We start from the raw sequence: 21554 nt of genomic DNA, 5'->3' as shown, positions 1-21554 counted from the left end.
TGAGTTTCCACAATTACTATACTCCATTCAAACAACAATCAGAATATCACTAGCGTTTAGGTCTGCATTTACAAATTGATACCAACAGTCACTTACACAGTTGCTGATGTTCCTATTACAATGGTTGCCTTACCATTTCCTCCAAAGTGGCTCAGTGCAGAACGGAACTCCAACAGAGACAGCAGTATAGCAGAGGAGTGAGAGCCTGGGCATTGGTGTCAGACCAGGGTTCAGGTTCCAGCTCTCCTATCTTTACTAACTGCGTGATCTGGCCAAATGGCTTTACACCTCTCTGCCTCAGCTTTCTCAACTGCAAATAACCTCAGATCATTTTTAGGAGCAATGAGATCATTACGTGTGGAGTATTTAGCATGCTGCTGGCATGCAGAAACTACTCAATCAGTGTTTGCTCTTATGCTCACCATCTAATCAGACAGGCTTTAGTGGGTTTGTTAAAGGCATCCAACAGCTGAATTAGTGTCACATCAAAATACAGACAGCCTCTTCAACCCCTATCAGCTCTTTGAACTCCTATGTTGCCCTTTGTTGATTGTAGGCATTCGCCTGGAAGTGGAAAGACTACAGGATTTGCAGGAAGGGCTGCAATGTGATGATGTGCAGGTCCAGATCAAGATTTCCTCCAAAATAGCAAAGGTAATAGATATGGAGGACTGGCCAAGGGATGTAAGGATGATTCCGGGTTGATTTCCAAATGAGTCAGCCGTGTACACCCCGCTACCCAGGAGGGCAACAGCCTAGCCATTCTAGCTGAATGAAAGACCTTTGTCCACTCACTTATTAACTCCGGGTCCATGTGCACAGGCAACACCTGCTACTGATCATTTCATACCCTGGGAAACCTGGGGAAGCAAGTGGCCCTCTCCAGGGTGAGGGAGGCAGTGGGGTGAAATGGAAGGAACAGGACTTTGGGGTCGATCAGACGCACTCTGTGTGCACTGCTTGAAGTGTGTGCGCTGGGTGATCAGTCTCCTCATCTTAAAAAAAAAAAATGCATAACCTCCCTCTCGGAGCTGTTGTGAGGCCTGGTCGATCAAGTCATTCATTTATTCATTCGCCTAATATGCCCTGTGCACCTACCACATGCCACACTTTTTTCTAGGCTCTAAGGATAGAAACGCCTGCCCTCATTGAGCTTGCATCCTATAGATGGAGCAGCCAGATAAATATGATGTCAGGTAGTGACAATTGAGAAAAATAAAATCAAGGAAGGGAATAAAGAGTATGGGAGGGGTGATCCCCTAGGAAGACCCCTCTGAAAGGGAGAACCATGGAGACATCTAGAAAAGAACATTCCAGGCAGAGTGGAAACAGCATGTGCAAAGGCCCTGAGGTGGAGAAAGAAGTGGGTCATGAGATCCAAGAGATAGCCCAGAGCTGATTGAAGTGCCTTCCAGGACTTGTTAAAGAGCTTGGCTTTTATTCCAATTGAAATCAAAAGCCAGCAGAGGGTTTTGAACAGAAGAGTCAAGACCACTAGGTACAATGTGGCAGTTGTGAAATGTACAAGGGCACCCCTGAGTGAGGCAGCATCATTCCTAACGTGGACATTATAGGTTTATATGTGTATTATGGCAGTTATCCACAGAGGGCAGTAAAGGGTCCAACAAGCTCAGTCACTGTGACAATAACAGAGAACTCTCTTGAGAACAGGGCACTCTTCCTAATTTGCAAAAGCTCCTTATGGGCTAGTGGTGGTTCTGCGCGGAGGAACGTGATTGGACTTATATTTTCTGAAGGGTCATCGGGCTGCCATGTTGAGACTAGACTATAGGCTGGCAAGAGTGAAACTAGTGAGGTTAGTTTGAAGGAAACCATAAGAATCTACATATGAGATTAGGTGGCCTGGACTAAGGAGGCAGCAGTGGGGATGAGAAGGTGATGAGAACATAGGAGACAAGCCCGTGGGGGACAGGGAGGGAACATACGTCAAATGCCTAAGAAAGTGTCTGATGCATGAGAGGTGCTCCGAAAACATGAATTCCCTTTCTTCCTAAACCAATATCCATCCCAATATGAAAAAAACAAAACAAAACACATAACTGTTGAGCTTGGACCCAGGCAGGCATTTCGTGTTATACAGAACAGAGGCACGAGTCTAGGCCTTGATCTTGGAGCCATGGTAACTCAGAAACCGGCTGGGATATGCAACTACTCGTGAAAAGGAACTCATTTCCTCTCAAAGATGGTTCTACCAAACATCATCGGGCCATTTAATACTGAAGGAAGTCGGTTGTGAATAGGAATGTTTTCATACCCACAAACTCATAATCATGACCATCTTTCTTGGCTAAAGCCCCAGATAATGCTCCTGGACTTTATTCAAACTTCTAACTTTTCACCTCCCCTGCCTGCCTTTTCATTCATACACACGGAGAGACATATACAACCAAACATTGTGTATAGTTCTTGTTTAGAGACCAAAGTTGCCAAGTTTTTATTTTCTTCACTTTTTATTGACTACTCTTGATCTTGAAACATGCAAAAGCAAAAGACAGCGTTTATAATAATTCACCCTCTGTGTGAAGTAAGTCAGAAAGAGAAAAACAAATACCATATGCTAACACATATATATGGAATCTAAAAAAAAAAAAAAATGGTTCTGAAGAACCTAGGGGCAGGACAGGAATAAAGACACAGACGTAGAGAATGGACTTAAGGACACGGGGAGGGGGAAGGGTAAGCTGGGACGAAGTGAGAGAGTGGCATGGACATATATACACTACCAAACGTAAAATAGATAGCTAGTGGGAAGCAGCTGCATAGCACAGGGAGATCAACTCAGTGCTTTGTGACCACCTAGAGGGGTGGGATAGGGAGGGTGGGAGGGAGACACAAGAGGAAGGAGATATGGGGATATATGTATATGTACAGCTGCTGATTCACTTTGTTATACAGCAGAAACACAGCATTGTAAAGCAATTATACTCCAATAAAGATGTTAAAAAAAATAATAATTCACCCTCTGTATGGATACTGTGAGGCACCGGGTATTTAGCACAGCACTTAGTACACGGTGATAGATTTCCTGAATTTTCAAGCCTAGCTATTCTTTGGCAGACACAAGACTTATTTCTATGATACATGAAATGTATGTGAAAGTACTTTACAACATATAAAATGGCATATAAACAGTATGCATTATTTTTCCTTTATGGGGTATGATGTAACTTCAGGTTTGGAGAGGAAATTGCCTTGGCAGGCCTGGAATTTAATAAATAATGAAATGATCAAGAGATAACTTCAAGGAAAGTTTACTTAAAGTTGACAGGTCATGTCTATGTCCTATTTTAGTATTCTCTCTGGTTTCTGTGGCCCCGGTCATATGCTAACTTTTTGGAAAGCCCAGTGGTTTCTAATATCCTAAAACAAAGAATAGGTGTCCAGATACGAAGTGAGGTGGTTGATGACATGAGTCTTTCCGGGTTCATTCTCAGGTCGTCAGTAGACTCATCCCAAGTGAAGAAATGCTCATGTTCCTGGGGGAAACCCTGGATGGTCTGGAGAGCCTCAACCCCACGTGTACAAAGGCATGTGGCGTCTGGATGATCGCTGCCCTGAAGGAGCAGGGAGCTGCTTTAGAAGATCAGGTGAACCAAGAGCCAATCTGACAACTGAGCAGAATTCTAACGCTTCTGAAATGCCAATACCAGAAGTAGGTGGCCACTTCGCAGCTGGTCCTCTGATGGGCCACAGGCGGGAGTGCGCACGGCCTCAAGAGGCCTCAACAGAGACCCAAGCTGCGTGTGGACAGCCAGGCCCACACTCAGTGCCTGTCTAGCCTGACTCAACTGCTTCTCTAGTCTGTGCTGATAAGAACTTTACAGACTGCCACTCTCTGGTCAGAGGCATGTGGGTCATGGAAAACTGGGTTGTGAGGTCTGCAAGATGAGCGTGACCTTGTGAACGAATGCCTGTAAGACGGCCACTGAGGGCCAAGAGAGTTTTCTAATCCCACTGCCACTCTGCGAGCTGCTCTTGCACACCCCCTAGGTATTTTCTGGTAAAGAAAGCTGTCATTGGGGAATTGACTGAAAGAAAAGTCTCAGTCCTTCCTCCCAACTGGGAAGTTAAGCAGAGAGAACAGGATTTAAATTCAGGAAGCCTGGTTAAGAGCTCCACATGGAGATACTCTACTCTCTCTCTTAAAGTCAGAAACAGAATACCAGCAATTCAGAGATTGAGGAGGAAAAGAATCTTTAACTCAATAAAGCCTTTCCAAGGGGAACAGGAGGAGGAAGTTATGGTCCCCATAGCCCAGAATCAACCACCCTAAATTTAAAATTTTTCCAAAGCATGACTTTTAGAAATGACCTCTGTGCTAATTACTGTCCAATCAGCTTTTTTCAAAATCATTCATTGAGTACATACTATGTGGCAGGCCCTGGGCCAGTCATGAGAGAATCAAAGGTTAATAAATTTGGAATGTCCATGTATTTTTGTGTTTAGCATAAAAGGGGAAGTTGTTCACACACTAAGTAAAGGCTTACAATAGGGACCTAAATCCTCTCCAAGAATCATTGAAATGGGACTGTGTGGTATTCATGTTTGCAGGATATTTATGATTAAGGAATTATAATTCTGAGAAAATATTATATTTACCTAAAAGTGTCTATCCAAAGTAAACGGGAAGAATTTCCACTGGAAGCAAAGGTTCTTTAGCATGGAAACATGCCCTTATCCATGTCAAAAGCCAGATGTGTAATATCATTCCCTACTGCACACAGATTAACACCCAAACTCAGAAAGGTGGCCCTCAATGCCCTTTAGCATCTGGCTTCATCTTTGCTATCAAGTTATTTTCCTTTTATCACCTTCGTTCTTTCTTGGCTCCAAACTGGACCATTCTCCTATTCCATAAACCTTTTCCACATTTGCCTCTACCATGCTCTCATGCCATTTTTCTATATAGATTTTATGTTTTTGCAGCCATCATGTTCACAGCAAAATGGAGCTGAAGGTACAGAGTTCCCGTATACCTCCTGTCTCCACACTACCCACATCCCACATCACAGTGGTACGTTTGCTACAATCGATGAACGCACATTGACACATCATATAACCACCCAAAAGCCTTAGTTTACGTTAGGGTTTAGTCTTGGTGTTGACAAATGTATAATGACACATGTTCACCACTGTAGTATCATACAGATTAGTTTCACTGCTCTCTAAACCCTCTGTGCTCTATTCTCATGGCGTCTGACTTTACATCTTTACCTGTGCTCTTCCTTCTGATGAGGATGACCTTCCCCACCATCTGCACCTTGCCTTTTGGAATTGCTATATATCCTTTGAGACCCAGACCAGATGTCCCTCTACAGTGACCTCAGTTACTTCTGGATTCCCCTGTCAGTCCTGTACACCTCTTGTACACCATTTGCCATACAGAGCCTTGTGGACAGCCCTTGGGTATATGGCCGATGTCCTTTATGAGACCACCCATTCCTTTTGAGAAAGGGCTACATCTTATTCATCCCTGGTAAATGCCCCACAGTGCCCAACACAGCACCTGGCATAATGCAGCCTTTCGCTAAATGTTTGCTAAATTGATTTAAGAATAAATGCCCAATTTATCGATAATCGTCCTGAGCAAGAGATAGACCATGTGTAGAATCAATTACTTTTTTAACATTATTTCTAATTCATCAACCACCACCCACAATATGCTGACCGTACATGACCTAAGCCATCCATGTAGAGGGAAAATGGCAACTGAGTGTTTGATTTGGCTTTTTCTTTTTAGCTGTTGGAGATCTTGGGCATAATTTACCATCACATGCCGGTCCTCAGACAAAAGGAGGAAAGTTTTCAGTTTATGCTGGAAGCCATCTCCCAAATAGCCAGCTTTCACGTGGATGGAGTTGTTGCCAACCTTTTACAGAAGCCTCTGCCCTTTGACAGGTAGATTCTAACTGAGCTGGTCCCTTTTCCTAGGGAAGGCCACTCTGTAAGGTATTGGGGAAGAATCTGTGCTTTGAGAGAAAGATAGCAAACAAAAGTTGAAAACACTTCACCTGAATAATTTCAAAAATGGTGTTTGAATCACAGGTAATGGTTTTCCAAGTATTTCTCAAATATATGTCCTCATTGGATGATGAGAGTTTTAGATGTGTGTGTGTGTGTGTGTGTGTGTGCGTGTGTGTGCGTGTGTTTATTTAATAGGAATAAGTATTAGAAAGTGAGCACTTCTCCCCTTTCTGGTTGCCTAAAATGAATCTATATGAGAGGTTTCTGTCTTGATGGACATTAACAAACCTCAGCAACCCAAGGCCAGAATGCTAGATTGTTAAACAAAACATCCTTATTATCCCCAGGCATGTTGGCATGTCCATCCATCCTTGCAACTGTGATTAGTCATAATGTGGTTTTAGAGTGGATCAGATGAAAAAGCTCACATCCCAAGGAGTAGAGCCTTATCGGCTTCCTGCCGTGCTTCCCTAGGGACACAAAGACACTGTGGAAGGCCCTGGCTGAGAACCCAGCCTCCAGTGGCAAACTCCTGCGAGCCTTAATAGACAAACTGGAGAATGAGTTAGAAGATGACCTCGCAGGGACAGAGGCGATCTCCGTGAGTTGGACAACCTGCCACCCGCCCGGGATGCTGTCCCACTCCATCCCACCTGGCACTGGGTGATGTAGCATTAATCACACTTCTCCCCCTCTCATACCCTGGTTTTAAATCAATTCCAGTTTATTTTGGACAAATATGGCAGTGATTTTGTCTGCAGCTGATCATGTTTAGAAGCAAATTTCTCATCAGCCCAAAGAAAATTCTGTGTCTCTGTATTTCCAAATTAGTCTTCAAGATATCTACTCATTATTGAAAGACCCCAATACTGGTGCCCCCTGGAGTTTGGAGTCGCCCCACATGGCAGCCCTGAGAGAGAAACACAGCAGGAGTTAAGAAGTTTTCAGACAAATAAACCCTCCCTTTTCTATGTGCTTTTACCACAAGTGTGGTCAACCTGGAAAGCAATCCTTTGTAGAGAAAACAAACTGGAAGATCAGCCCTGCCTGACCACAGGGTCCTTTCTCCCCTCAGGTGGCCTGTGCAATTTATGAAGTGGTGTCGACAGGCACCCCTGTCGCAGGCCTGTACCCAAAGCTGTTCGCCCTTTTCCTGAAGCTGGTCAGCTGCACACTGGGCCAGAAGATGCCCCCTTCGACCCTAAACCGCCGCCGGCGGGTGATGCAGCAGGGGGAGCGGCAGCAGATCGCAGACCCCTGCAGGTGAACAGCCAGGCGGAGAGGGGCTTCCAGAGTCCTGACCCCAGACGCCAGGAGGGGCCGGCATGGCCTCAGCTACCCGTGAAGAGACAAGGCCCCTGCATCCTTGAGCCTCGTAGCTCTTCTTCCCTGGGTACCCGGCAGAGTTGCCCAGAACGGTCATATAACGAATAAGCAGTTATGTCCTCTTCCCTAGAGGGCCCAATCCACTTCCTTTGTTTTCTTTCATTGAGACCTTTCAAGGAAAGTTGGAATTCTGTGATTTTCAAGGCCACCGAGGAAAGAATATAAAATAAAAATAAATACCACATTTCCTCAAATCTAAGACTTCTCCAGTTGAAGGAAGCAACATTATTTCGCGTAACATTGAGAAAGGAAAAAAAAAAAAAAAGAGTCCCAATTAAGTCATGAATCAGTGCTTTCTCATACTATTAAATTTGCATTTTATATTGATCCAAAAAGCTCTTTGAGGATTATTAGGTATAGATTTTTATCCTTTATCACACTGCTCTGCTTTCCTGTTCTTTTGCATTAACTTTTTGTTCCGACGTCAAATCAACCTTTTTAAAGACATTTTTAGTAGCAGTTAGGCTCAGCACACATAGTTCCAATAATACATGTAACTTTACTAAAATGCCCACAGCTCAAAGAGCCATACCTAAATCCATGCATGTACACGCACTGTATACACAGGCAATAGCAACTGCATCGCAACTACCGTCTGGCCAACAATTGCAACGCACTATCCACTGCGAGAGGCATCCTGATTTCCAAGGTGCTGTTTTGTTTTAGAACCAGTGAAACAACCTCCATTCATCCAGGAGTGAGGGAGCATTGTAGGGAACATTTTTTTTTAAAAGAAACACAATGTGCTATATTTATTCTGTAGAATACAGTGGTTACAAGTAACCAGATCCACACATATCAATATAGGGCCCCAAGATATAATAAGTGAAAATACAGAATACAGACAGTTTGATGATCTTTATTAAGGACTTGGGGATTCACAATTCCTTGCATGGCATTGACTTACTTTTGTGATGCCAACTGTCTCCTTCAGGCTCTCGATTACAACTCTGAAGTGTGTGCAGGCCCAGGCCATGAAAGAAGGGCTGGCCAAAGAATCTGACGAGGGGGACAACATGTGGACCCTCCTCAGCAGTCCCAGTAGGCACCACATAGGAGTCTGTGCACTGGCCAGGTAATGTGCAGATATTCCAGAACTGGATACGAAGGAAAAAACTGAAAACAAAGTAAAAATGCAATGCAGGCAACTTCACTGAGAGCAACTGATTCAGTAAGGACTTATAGTCCAGGAGAAAAAAACAGGGAAGAAAGAGCAAAAGGGTTGGGAAGAGACAGTAGGATCAGCCCCAAACTCACCAACCCCGCAAAAAATAGTGATACAATGAACAGTTTTAGGCAAACTACACTTCAGTCGGGCACTTGGATAGGCTATTCTAAAGTTAAGCCTTGGTGCTCTTTCCTTTTTAACATTCCTTTTTGGATAATTTATTTTCCTGATAGAGAAATAGACTAAAGTGTCTTCCACTGTTTAGAAAGAAAAAAGTCTCTGCTACAATGGGAGCCTTGGTTTTCTAGGAGCATGGCAGTGTGGCAACACAGAGTCATACTGGACATCACGGAACAACTCTTCCCATCCCTGACCTCCTCCTCGGAGAACTACCGGATAACGGGCGCAGCTTTCTTCTCTGAGGCAAGGGAACACAGCCATCCCAGCAGGCTCGTTGGGTCCCAGTCGGGTATTTCTCTCAGGAGTTCAGTGGGAATTTGAGCCATGGAAGAGGGACCTTCTCTGGGATCTCTGGAAATGGAGAGATCCAGCTATTGCCAGAGACACAGTACCTGAGCAGAGAGAGGGAGAAAGAGAGAGGAAAAAGAACCCAGCCTCATCCTCTTCCTGCCCTCTGGTCTGCAGACATCAACTCCCAAGACAGAGAAGGGTAGAGAATCAACCTGGAAGGGACAAAACAAAATGCAACCAACAAATATATTATGGTCCTTTCAAACTCTGGGATAAAGGCTGACCCAGCCAATGCAAAGAAGGAAATTGTCAGTAACTCCTGTTTTCCCTGCTCCATGTTTCCATTTAGATTAGAAATACCTTCTTAACTAGGTATTTTGGTTCTCATCACCACATAACCTTGACCTGTGGGGCGCTCACTTCTAGAGCTTAGTTCCTGCCAGACATTTGAATTCACCCAAGGGCTCCCTCCTCTGCCCCACAAGCAGCTGAGGCCCTACTCTTTAATCACAGCTATAATGCCTTTGGAACTCTCCTGAAGGGAGGCCCTTCCCTGAACTAAAGGGGAGGAGTGTTTCATTTTCAGCTCATGAAGGAGCCACTCCTTTGGAAACACGGGAATCTATGGGATGTGCTGATCTTGATGGGTCAGAGTGCCTGGGACTCCAACGCCATTCTGAGGCAAATGGCCATCCAAGGGCTCGGCAATACCGCTTCTGGAGCCCCTCACAAGGTAAAAGGAGTTTGGGGGGGGACACAAAATAGTTCATCTAAGTAGAGTTTTAAAATAATTATTTACTAACCCACACCCTGTGGTTGCATAGAAATTAAGTGAAAATCCAAATAAGTTGCTGAAGTGGTGGCTCTTGGGTTGAAGGACACGTGACCCTATAAGAATGTCAATCCCCTTGTCTGGGGTCTCCTACCCTATTCCAGATACACATAGAACAATTTTCGAGATTAAGAGACCTTATTTCAAAATAGGTAAAGAAGCACAAGCAGATAATGTTAGAATCTGTCGTCAGAGGCCTCTATCACCTGGCCCGCACCGAGGTCGTCTGTGAAAGCTTGAAGGCTCTAAAAAAGATCCTGGAGCTGCTCACAGACCGAGATGTAAGCTTCTACTTCAAAGAAATAGTGCTGCAAACAAGAACCTTCTTTGAAGACGTAAGTGAGCCTGTTCAGGAATCTTCCCTCCCCAGAAGTGAGTGAACAGAAAGAGGTTCAGGTAGTGCTTGTAGCAGACCAGTTTGGTGTCCATTTGCATGCCTTGGCCTGCCCTAGAGATCACCTGCCCCAGAGGTCACCTGTCCCAGGGATCACCTGTCCCACAGATCACCTGCCCCAGAGGTCACCTGCCCCAGAGGTCACCTGCCCTAGAGATCACCTGCCCTAGAGATCACCTGCCCTGGAGATCACCTGCCCCAGAAGTCACCTGTTCGATTCCTGTGCAGCCTGTTGGCTTCCTGTGTGTCTGCCTGAGGGTATTCTCTGGCCCAGGAATCATGATTGGTTTGAGCAAGGTGGGCCGGATGTGTTGGGAAAGGACCCTCAAACAACAAGAAGAGAGAGTTTGTAGATAAACTCCCTGGCTTCCTCACCCCTCAGAAGGACGGTGCTCCACCTGCCCATAAGGGTACCACACTCACTAATGTTCCCTTTCGTAGCTTTCCTCTCTTGCCTATCATGCTTCCTGGGCCCACCTCCCAGATAAGTGACTTACACCTAAATCCTGATCTCAAAGTCTGCTGTTGGGAGGAACCGGTTTGCAGGGTACAAATAGAGACACAGATGTAGAGAACAAACGTATGGACACCAAGGGGGGAAACAGGGGGTGGGGGGGATGAACTGGGAGATTGGGATGGACATATATACACTAATATGTATAAAATAGAGAACTAATAAGAAGCTGCTGTATAAAAAATAAATAAAGTTCAAAAATTCAAAAAAAAAGAAAAACAAAGTCTGCTGTTGGGGGCACACAGCTTACGACAGTACTCCCTACAGGGCTAGATGTTATTGCCTCCAACAATACCTTTTCCACGTGCAAGATTTCAAAGACTCAAAATGCTTGTGCGGTTCATTTCATCCAGGAGTCAGTAAACTGCCCCATGGCTCATCCCAAATTCGATCCGGAGCATGTTTTTGTAAATGAAGTGTTATTGGCACACAGCCATGCTCATTGGTTACATATTATCTATGGCAGCTTTCACCTTCATCCCGCAGAGCTGATTAGTTGTTACAGAAACCGTGTGGCCCGCAAAGTCTAAATTATTCACTGTTTGGCCTTTTATGGAAAAATTTTGTCAACCCCTGACATGGTTTATAGCCCTCATTTCAAAAGAGATCAGTCAACAACAATCCTAGGCAAAGGAAGGTCATTTTTCTTTATACCTTCTGGGAAACCAGATTTTATTATTTCATTTTGGTTTATTCACCGACATCAATGTAAAAATCTATTTCACGTCTAACTTAAACCGATTTTTTGTGATCTAAACCTGCCTGCTCCTGTTATGTGGTCAGAGGAGATGGAAATTTCTGGCTGCCTCCTCCAATGCATCCTTCTTAAACATTAAGGCTTTATTAAATTACCTTTTCACCTGATAGTCTCCAGACTGAAAAGTCCTTATTTCCTTCATTATTTACCATAAACCTAATTTTTCAGCTCCTTAAATATTTTACAAGCCAGTGACTGTGTTGTATCCCTAAATGAGACCTGAGAAGTATTGAATAGAATCTAAAGAAAAATTGCCTCTCAAATCCAATCTTTTCCTATTTATTCACTCCAAATTTTTTTAATCTTGCCCTTTCTTCCTGACTCTTTAGCAATTTATTAACCACACCCACCTCCAGACTGCAGTCTGCAACACATGCCCTCAGTCAATCGTCCTCCAGTGTTGTATTTTTCAGTTTCTCTTGTTTGTGTACTAGCCTAAACCTGGCCTTAGAGAGCAGCTTTCTGCTGGTTTCCAACTATTTTCTCCAGTGTACCAATATTTACTTTTAATTCTCATCTTGTCCCCAAAGATACTTACTGGGCTCTCACTCAATTTAGTATCTTCTGTAAAATAATGAAGATGTTCTTTTTTTCATTACACAGGTAACTGATGACAATCTTTAACAACAAAGGGCTAAAGTCAGCCCTACAGAGCCCCACCTGTTAGGTTTCCCTGGACTGTTGTTGATCCAATGATAGTAACTCTCTTGGATCCGAGCCTCCAATAATCACAAGTCCGTCTACGAGTTTTGTGGTCAAGAGAATATTTCTCAGTCTTAATGCATAAGAAAAAAAAAAAAAAGCTAAAGTCTATCTGGTTGTTAGGTTAGACCTTTCGCATTCCTAATAGGTATCAATTTCATCACATTTGCATAAACGTAAAGTTTGACAAAAATTGAGTCTTAGTCATGACATGCTATTTACAGTCCTATAACGCTCTCTTTCTGCAAATATATTCAACTATGATACTTTGCCCCTATATTTTTCTGTAGATTAAGCATACAATTCTGTAATCTCTAAGTTTTCCCTTTCTTCTCTTCAATATTTAAGTAATTTCTTGAAAATCTAAAAATATGGCTACACTTTGAAAAAGTGGTAGAACAGAAAATATGGCTGCTGTCTCATGCTCCAGGACCTGCTCACTGCTATTTCCCACGCTGGCACCTGAGTAAAACTTTAATATCTCTCCCAGCACCCAAAACACTTTACCCCTTCTCTTTTCTGTTTTTTCATCATCCCAACTGGTTGATTCTCGCTTGACCTATCATTAGGTCTTTGATTTTAGAAAATTCAGAGGACTCTTTTAAGTAAATACCTCTCTACCTTTTAGATACTTTGTTACTGGTTTGCTTTCTTTTTCGAAAAAGAGATCTTTTAAAAATATACCTTGACCTTACTCCTAGTACATTTAAAGAACATTTCTACATTTACATTTCCCTTCTATGAGGTCACATCTCATGTTATTCAATTAACTTTTCTAGCCTTTTCCTAACAAGCCATCTTGATTTTTTTATGGAAGATCTTTGTTAACTTCCTTTTTCATGGCATTTTTGTGTATGTGCCCACTTCTCACACATTTTATTTTGCCATCAAAATAAACTCCTGTATCTTCTCCCTCTCATATGCATAGGAGTGCTTTTTAATTGGCCCTTGTTTGTTGCTAACCTAAATAATATTCTGGGGAATTCCTTGGTGGTCCAGTGCTTAGGGCTCTGTGCTTCCACTGCAGTGGGCATGGGTTCGATCCCTGGTCAGAGAACTAAGATCCTGCATGACACGAGGCACAGCCAAAAATTTTTTTTTTTATTTTTTAAATACATAAATAAAATAAATAATATTCTGCTACTCAGAATGGCTTTTCCCCTCATCCCTCTGCCTTTCTATGGGTATTTTAAACTAGTTTTCTAGATACCCCCCCAAAAAAAAGAACACTTCCAGAAAATTCACCAGAACTCTGAACCATACCAACAAAGTGTCTGAGATAATAGAAGGCCATCTTTCTCCACCACCTTACCCTTTGGCTCTAAAAAGCACTGCCATACTCTGGTTTCTCTTCAGATCGCATACATCCTTCATCTTTTACTAAAAAGCACTGCCCACCCTCCTGGACGACAAGCAAGGCAGTTCCATGACTTCACATACAAGAGTAGGGCTAAGCACTTGTTTGTTTATCTTCTCTCTCTGAGACACAAGGCCCAAATTTCTGAGCTTCCTGTAATCCCTCTGCAAAGTATTTGGGATCTTGGAGAAGAGTCCTAGCCCTTGGGCAATTTAGATCAGAGGCCCCATAACTCCAGGCTAATGACGCAATCAGGCTAATTTGTACAAAATACAGAATAAACAAGAACCCTCCCCGGCCTTCTGCTGCCAGCACTCGCTGTTTATTATTCCTGTGGTCACATTTCCCCATTAGCTCCTCAGAGTCAGAAACCAAGTCTCCAGCTCTAAATTCATGCCGTGTGGGTAGAGAGCTGCTGGGAAACGAAAGGCATCCTTGGGACACCCAGGGGCTATGCCAAAGGTGCGCCAGGGCCCCAGCCTGCCTTCACGGAAGTGGGAAAGGGCGGGTGGGGTAGGGGTACCAGCTGGGAACGGCCTGCGTGGAGGACTCACCCACAACACGCATCTGTCACCACAGGAGCAGGATGATGTGAGGCTGACGGCCGTCCTCTTATTTGAGAATCTGGCATCCCTAACAGGAAGAAGGTGGAAGATTTTTTTTGCTGAAGAAATTAAAAAGAGCCTAATTTCATTCCTTCTCCACCTCTGGGATCCCAATCCCAAGATCAGAACTGTAAGTGGCCCTTGCACAGACACCTGCACCTCCTCCTCTCCCCACGGCCGAGAGGGTGCCAGGAAGCCTGGTCTAGCCGGACCGGAAGCCAGGTCTGAAGGCACCACTCTCAAACGAACCTGAAAACCAATTTTCCCATCCTGGGTGCTTTTTTGCCATCGCTTCCCGAGCTTGTGCTTCCATCTTTGAAACTGGGAAGGTGGCAGCACTGACTGTAAAGCCCTCACATCACTGACTTTTACTGCTCCTTTCCCCACACACAACCAGTCAGTGTGTCTTCCCTTCTGGAAGGGGAGCCAGCATTACGGACTGTGATGCAGGAAACTCTGTTTTTCAGGCTTGCCGTGATGTCCTGATCATCTGCATTCCTTTTCTGGGCCTCCAGGAACTCTGTGGGGTATTAGATCATCTCCCTGATGGTCAGGATCTCCCAAGGGCCAGGGATTTCTACAGGCAATTCTGTGCAAAGCTGGTGAGTGTGCAGGAGGTGCTGCTTCCAAAAAAATGCAGGCCAAGAGTCCAGGCAAATCCCAGAAGGCAAACAGCATAGCAAGGAATCCCAGCCAGAGCCAGAACCATCTGGGAAGGACAGCAGTGATTCTGGGTATCTTGTCGCATCACCTTCTGCTCTGTCCCCAAGTCCCAACTGGGATCTGTCCTCGATTCCTAAAACTCATCTGTTGATTAGCCCTATAAGCCCCAGTGCCACCCTGATTAAATTTAGAATGAACTGGCCGTAACACACCTTCCAACAGAACAATTAATGGCTGTATGCGTGCTCACTCCTTTAGATGTCCCTTCTTAGGGCCTATGGGATGCTGAATTTCGTAAAGTGTCGCTTCTCAGTTGCCCTCTTTTTTTTTTTTTAATTTTATTGAAGTATACAACTATATTTAACAATATTGTGTTAATTTCTGCTGTACAGCAAAGTGACTCAATTATACACATATATATTCTTTTCATATTCTTTTCTATTATGGTTTATCACAGGATATTGGATATAGTTCCCTGTGCTATATAGTAGGACCTTGTTGTTTATCCATCCTATATATAATAGTTTGCATCAGCTACCCCAAACTTCCAGTCCTTCCCTCCCCTACCCCCCTACCCCTTTCAGTTGCCCTCTCTGTAACACACATCTCTTCCAGGCAAAGAAAAACCAAGAAATCCTGTGGATCCTCCACACACACTCACTCACCTTCTTCAGCAGCAGCTGGGAGATGATCAGGAGCGCGGCCACCAAACTCACAGGTGAGGGCACGTCCACGCTCTCCACTCACAGGTCTGCTCTTTGCCAGCCAGTTTTGCTTTGCCTGGAAGCTACCCCAGCGTGAATGCCGATATGACTGGGAAGACCAAAAAAAAAAAAAAAAAGAAAAACAAGAAAGCCAGAAAGAATTCATTTTACGTCTTACAACATCTTCCCTCAAAAGAACCTGTTCTCTTTGCAAACTTACAGTAACAGCTTCTGAATTGCCAACACTCACTTTCTTTCCATCAGACCATTCTCCCTACTGGGTCCTTCACGCTTCTTCTGGTTCCAAGTCATTGCTCCTTCTTTTCCCCAAGTCTTTGATCCAAGCCTGCTGCCCCTGCCTAAGTGTTTTCCTTTGCATCATCCCTTAATATAAACCATAGTCAACCTTCTAAGCTCAGTTCGAGCTGAGGGCTTTAGCAGCGATGTGATACTAGTGGAAAGTGTGTGGGCATGGGGACCAGCAGACCTTGGCTCTGCTGTGTGATTCTGGACAAGTCACTTAATTTCTCTGTGTTGCCTCTTTACCTGATCTATAAAATAAAAGAGGAAAGTAAGTGAGTCTCTGAGGATCCTTCTGTTAGGAAATTCTAAGTCTTATCACGAAACCCGTTCCAACTAATCCAGCCCCCAGCAAATAGGCCCACTTGGTTGGCCACATTTAAGATTGAGTTAAAACCTAAGGATTCCTTATTGGATCATGTAGAGGATCCCCCTTACTACACTGTAACTTTTTGGAAGACAGGGACCATAGCTTACTCACGTTTGAAACCCTGAAAACTGGCGCCCCCTGGAGGACACGGTGTGAGTTTTCCCAAATACATAGTGGGTGAGTGACCACTTCCAGACGTGGCACTCAAGACCCCATAGACATCACCCTCACATCATCCTGGGGGTGCAAAGGGAGTCTATAGCTTGTGAATTCACTAGCTAGATCACTTAACTTCTTACCAGGTGCAGACTGTGCCCCGACCTGCTTTCCGTGGCCTGTTGCTCTACAGTGAAATCAGTTAACTTTCTCTCCTGTTGATTTTAGATGCCATTGTTCTCAATTTGACCTACCAATATATGGAGTTAATAGACAGAGAACAGCTGACCACACGTGAGTACCAACCCTAGTTTCTGCCCAGAGCACTGTTATATTCTTAGAGAAAGAGAAACTAATGCTGCTCCAAGTCCCATGTCAGCCGTAAAATTGTAGTGTAAAATCATAGTGTAAAATCGTAGTGCACCCCATTATCAATCGTCTCTGGTGCTCCCCAGATACTGGAATTTCTCCAGAGTGTAAGGTGACCCCCAGCTCCATCCCATTGCAGGCATCATTCCCAACAGACTTCGATTTTCCAAATGTTTATAAACCTACTGCTCACAAGGTCAGGATCTTCTCTTCCCTTATTTCAGTGTTAAAATAGATGCTCAATTTGTGGATCCAAATCCTACCTCTCAGGGTAAAACGTGAGCATGGGGGCCTGAGCCCCGCCCAGCACTGACCCTCAGTGGTAGCCCTCCTGTGCTGCACAGCTTGGGCCTTGGCTTTCTTCATTCACTGGACATTGCTATTCTCTCCATTTCAGGGCTCCAAGCACTTCGACAAGACCCCTGCATCAGTGTCCAGAGAGTAGCTGAAGCTGCCTTGCAGACCCTCTTGAGAAGGTGCAAAGAGATGAGCATCCATCTGTAAACCATCAGGAAATAAACCGCTAGGCTTTTTCTGTAACTGACTCCTGTCTTCATCCTCATAACTCACAAACTTGCAACATCTTGAGGAAAGAGATGGCACCCAGCGTGGGGATGTTGAAGTGGTGGTATCTTCCTTACCCGCCAGGCTCTCCCTGGTGGCTTCTGTTAGCAAAAACCACGCCCACCAATTCACTTGAGGAATAACTTGTGATTTGAGTGGTGACAGCCCCATGGCTTTGTATAGGACAGCCCTCTATCTTGGGAAGCTTACATCCCAGCAGATATCAAAAACTGACAGAACATGAAACAATTCTGTCACCATTAAGAAGAGAACCACTGCTATTCTCCACACGGAGCCCTTTTGTCTCATATCTTTGCCAGCTTTGGCTTACTACTCACACTCTTTTCTCTCTAAAAAATAGTCTTACGACAAACTTTAACCTGTCTGTTCTTAAGTTGTAATTTATGTGTCGAGACTGTGCCAGGTACTTTTCTACAAAAGCCCCTTTCTGACATTCTACTAAATCTCATAGTTTCCTTTCCATTTTTATCCTAGAACATTGATCCCTTTGAACTGTGTGTATGCAGGGGCGCGTGTGTTGACCTTCGTAGCATCTGAATAATAACTCTTCACTCTTTTTTCACAATGCACACCTGAAAGGTTACATACAGGAAATCATGTACAGACAAAGAAGTTTCTAACACAGAGCCTGGGACTCATTTAACACCACCACTATCAGGATCATTCATGAGCAACATTATTTTTTTGCTATTATTTTTATCTTATTGACATTTAAATTTCAAACACTGAACTCAAGTATATGCTGGCCCTTTGTTCAGATTTTTGAAATAAAGATAAATGGACAGACAGCTTTAAGGGTGCAATGTATTTAACATTGCACGTTAAATAATCAGAGAAAATCTAAGGGGTGGCATAACTATATACCTTTATACATTTAGTAGCACAAGTATAGGGACAAGCCACGCAACTGGAGGAAAAAACCTGTTCAGGACCAAACAGAGAGGTCCTTGGCTGCTGACAGAATCTCCCCTTAACTTCAGACTTGAGAAAAACCAGGAGTCTGTCAGTATACAAAAACCACTGAATTCAGGACAAACAGTAACAGGATATTAAGGAGTTGGCTCTGGCCAGTTGGGATTGTGGAGGCCAGTCTGAAGTAAGCAGGGTTGGCTGCAGGCTGAAAATGTTGCAGCTCAAGTCCAGGATCTGTAGATTAGAACAGCAGTCTAGAGACAGAATGGTTAGTGCATTCTTCAAAGATCCCCAGTTTTCCAAACAAGTTCTAGGATGCTTTACTCAAACAGTGGCAACTTATTAAACTGATGTTCCTCTTTATAAATCCCTGTCACCTGTATTCTAACCCCTTCATCCCCAAGCTCTTTGGGAAAGCATCTTCTGTTTCTACAAAACATTTTAAGAACCAAAGGAATCTTTTAGGTCAGAGATTTTAGGCCAGAGTCCCATTTATTCATTCACTTAACAAATATTTGTTGACTGCCTATAATTTACAAGGCACTGTTACAGCCACTGGGGCTACAACTGTGAGGAAAAAAATAGAAAAATTCTACCCTCATGGAGCTTATACTCTATGACATCTGTGTAGAAATTCCAGAGGATGGAGCCATCCTCCAAGATGGCTCCATGATTCCTTCCTCCTGATGGTTATGCACCCCCCTCCCACAGTGAACAGAAATGCCCTGTGCAATCAATACAATAGTTCAGAAATAACAGAGTGTGACTTCCAAGCCAAGGTCATAAATCGTATTGCACTCTCTTGAATCACTCACTCTGGGGGAAGCCAGCTGCCAACATAAGGACACTCAAGCAGCCCAAAAAGAGGTCCATGTGGCCAAGAATTGATGCCTCCTGCAAACAACCAGAGCTAACTTACTAGGCTCGTTAATGAGCCATCTTGGAAATGGATCCAGGAGCCCCGGGTAAAGCCTTCAGATGATTGAAGCCTCAATTGACACACTGACTGGACTATGGGATAAAAGACGGACTGCCCAATTAAATTTGAATTTCAGGTGAACGATGAGTAATTTTTTTAGTAAAAGTATGTCCTGATTATTGCATGGGACACACTTCTACTAATGAATTATTTATCATTTTTCTAAAATTCAATTTTAACTGAGCATCTTATATTTTTATTTGCTAAATCAAGCAACCCCAGTGCAATCTAACGGGAGTCCTGAGCCGGAATCACTAAGCTAAACCACTCCTGAATTCCTGAACCACAAAACTGTATGAGATAATAAATCCATGTTGTCTTAAGGCACTAAGCTTTAAGGTAATTTGCTACGCACCAGTGGATAACTATTACACAGAAAGTGTGATTCCACTCAAAGTCGTATGCAAATTTCTGTGCATAATTGCATAGGTGTATTTTCTGGGTAATGGCTTTGATTAAATTCTTAATTGAGTCAGAAGCTATTCCCAAGCATAATATACATGAAACAGAGCAAGAAAAAGAAGGCAAGAGACGCGGGTTTAGTTGACCTCTTTGGCGGGTTAAGTCAAATGACATTTCCAATAGAACTTTCTGCAATGACGGAAATGTTCTATATCTGCACTGGCCAATATGGTGGCCACTAGCCACGTGTGGCAACTGAACACTTGAAATGTGGCTAGTCCATCGGAGGAATTAAGCTTTTAATTTTAAGTTTAAGTAGCCATATGTAGCTAGTAGCTACAGTATTGCACAAGACGATATCAGAACATGGGGCAAAGAGTCGTAACAGAATTTGGGCTGAGCCACCCAGAACTATAGGACGTTCTCAAAAAGTATAAATTCACTGACACAAGACCTTGTCTGATACTTCTTTATATATCCATCCCCACTATTACTCTCCACCCATCCTAGAACCAGCAGGGCCTTCCTTATCATTGATTGGTGGAAATTAGGTAGAATGGCCCCAAAAAACGGGCATCACAGCTAAATCTTTGTCTAAACCCTAATCTTAGAAGGATTCACCCTGACAAGAATTTCCGAGACTCTTTTTATCATATTCCAGCTTCACGCCTTACTAGCTGTGTGACTTGGGAAAATCATTTTACCTCTCTGTACTTCAATTTCCACATCGGTAAATTGGGATCATAATTATCTACCTCAAGGTGCTATTGTGAAGATTAAATGTATTAACGTGCAAGTAAAGCACTTAGGAACCTCGCACAGAATCATTTTTACGCAAATGTTAACTATACAATGTAAAGATTAATATAGTAACAAATTTATTATTAGAATCACAAATTTTAACATAAACTCAGCGACTGGCATATAAAGCCAGCTGATTATCCTACCCCACGTGGCCACGTACCTGGCTCGGCGAACGTTGCTGCCCTTCTGGAGAGGATGTAGACAAGGCGGCCCCTCTAGTCAGAGGATCCCAGCTCAGCTGCTCTGGCGGCCGCTTACTGACTGCAATTCCCCATCGCAGCCTTCTTACTTGCTGTCTTATCATACAGAATAAGCCACAGTCAGGCTGTGTGACAGGGGAAATTTAGACCTATTTGCTCTCCCCAACAATTATTTCTCGTAATCCCTCCCAACCACTACCATCCGCTCTCAAAGAGTTGCCCCCGCCCCCCTTGATGCCTCTCTTTCCGTCAGTCCTCCACTGGCCTCCGTGGTTCATCTCTATGGTTCAAACACAGCCATGTTACCTGGAGCAGAGAGACTTACTGAGGGTCTTAGGGAAGGAGAGTTCTAGAGAAAAATTATGTTCAAGAACTCGTGAAGAAATTACAGATTTGTTTTTCATTGTTACTCCTGCTGCTTGCCTCACTATTATTTGCACATGTAATCGTTTTTCAACTTGTGTTTACTTTAGGATAGAGATTCAACGATGTTCACAGACTGCTTAATGGGCCAGCGCTACTTTGAAGCGCTCTGAATCACATTATTTTGCAATTCAGCGCTCTGCCCTTTAACCCAACAATGAGAGCCAGTGTTCTGCTGGTAAATCAGGGACGTTTAGCTTGGCTGACCTTGCTAAGAAGACAGTTTTACCAGAAAAGAGGAAAACAAAAAATCACAGATGGGAAGAAAGAAATAGGCTTCCAAAGAAAGAAGCCAGGGGGATTGCTTCATTGGAATTGTCCTCTTACCGCCATAGTTTTAAAAGTTAAAATCAAGACCAGGCACTTCTTCTGGAGCCCTCAAGAGACTCCAAGATTGCAGCAAAGTATTTTCTAAAAGTGTTTTATTATCACTTGATTTAGTCCCCAACCCTGCCACTCTCCTTCAGATTACCTAAGTATAAAACTAGAGAATGCGTGTCAGTCACACATGGTAGC

The 21554-nt window shown here is 43.6% G+C and overlaps 1 protein-coding gene across 1 annotated transcript in view; it reads left to right on the top strand.

The window, feature by feature from the left end:
* The window catches only part of MROH2B (maestro heat like repeat family member 2B), a 61027-nt gene extending 43558 nt beyond the window's left edge, over window positions 1–17469 (top strand). The window contains exons 29-42 of the mRNA XM_036847257.1: window positions 557–654; window positions 3456–3608; window positions 5762–5919; window positions 6460–6586; window positions 7061–7248; window positions 8306–8446; window positions 8848–8962; window positions 9597–9743; window positions 9995–10177; window positions 14146–14301; window positions 14639–14773; window positions 15450–15552; window positions 16593–16658; window positions 17131–17469. Coding sequence (XP_036703152.1) covers window positions 557–654; window positions 3456–3608; window positions 5762–5919; window positions 6460–6586; window positions 7061–7248; window positions 8306–8446; window positions 8848–8962; window positions 9597–9743; window positions 9995–10177; window positions 14146–14301; window positions 14639–14773; window positions 15450–15552; window positions 16593–16658; window positions 17131–17237 — 1877 coding nt within the window. The 3' untranslated portion in view covers window positions 17238–17469. The remainder of the gene's footprint in view (window positions 1–556; window positions 655–3455; window positions 3609–5761; window positions 5920–6459; window positions 6587–7060; window positions 7249–8305; window positions 8447–8847; window positions 8963–9596; window positions 9744–9994; window positions 10178–14145; window positions 14302–14638; window positions 14774–15449; window positions 15553–16592; window positions 16659–17130) is intronic.
* The last annotated feature ends 4085 nt before the right edge of the window (window positions 17470–21554 follow it).

This window comes from Balaenoptera musculus, chromosome 3 (genome assembly GCF_009873245.2).
Source record: "Balaenoptera musculus isolate JJ_BM4_2016_0621 chromosome 3, mBalMus1.pri.v3, whole genome shotgun sequence".
In the NCBI taxonomy this organism is placed as follows: Eukaryota; Metazoa; Chordata; class Mammalia; order Artiodactyla; family Balaenopteridae; genus Balaenoptera; species Balaenoptera musculus.
The sequence above is the reverse complement of the archived record's forward strand: the minus strand, read 5'-3'. Positions and strand labels throughout refer to the sequence as shown.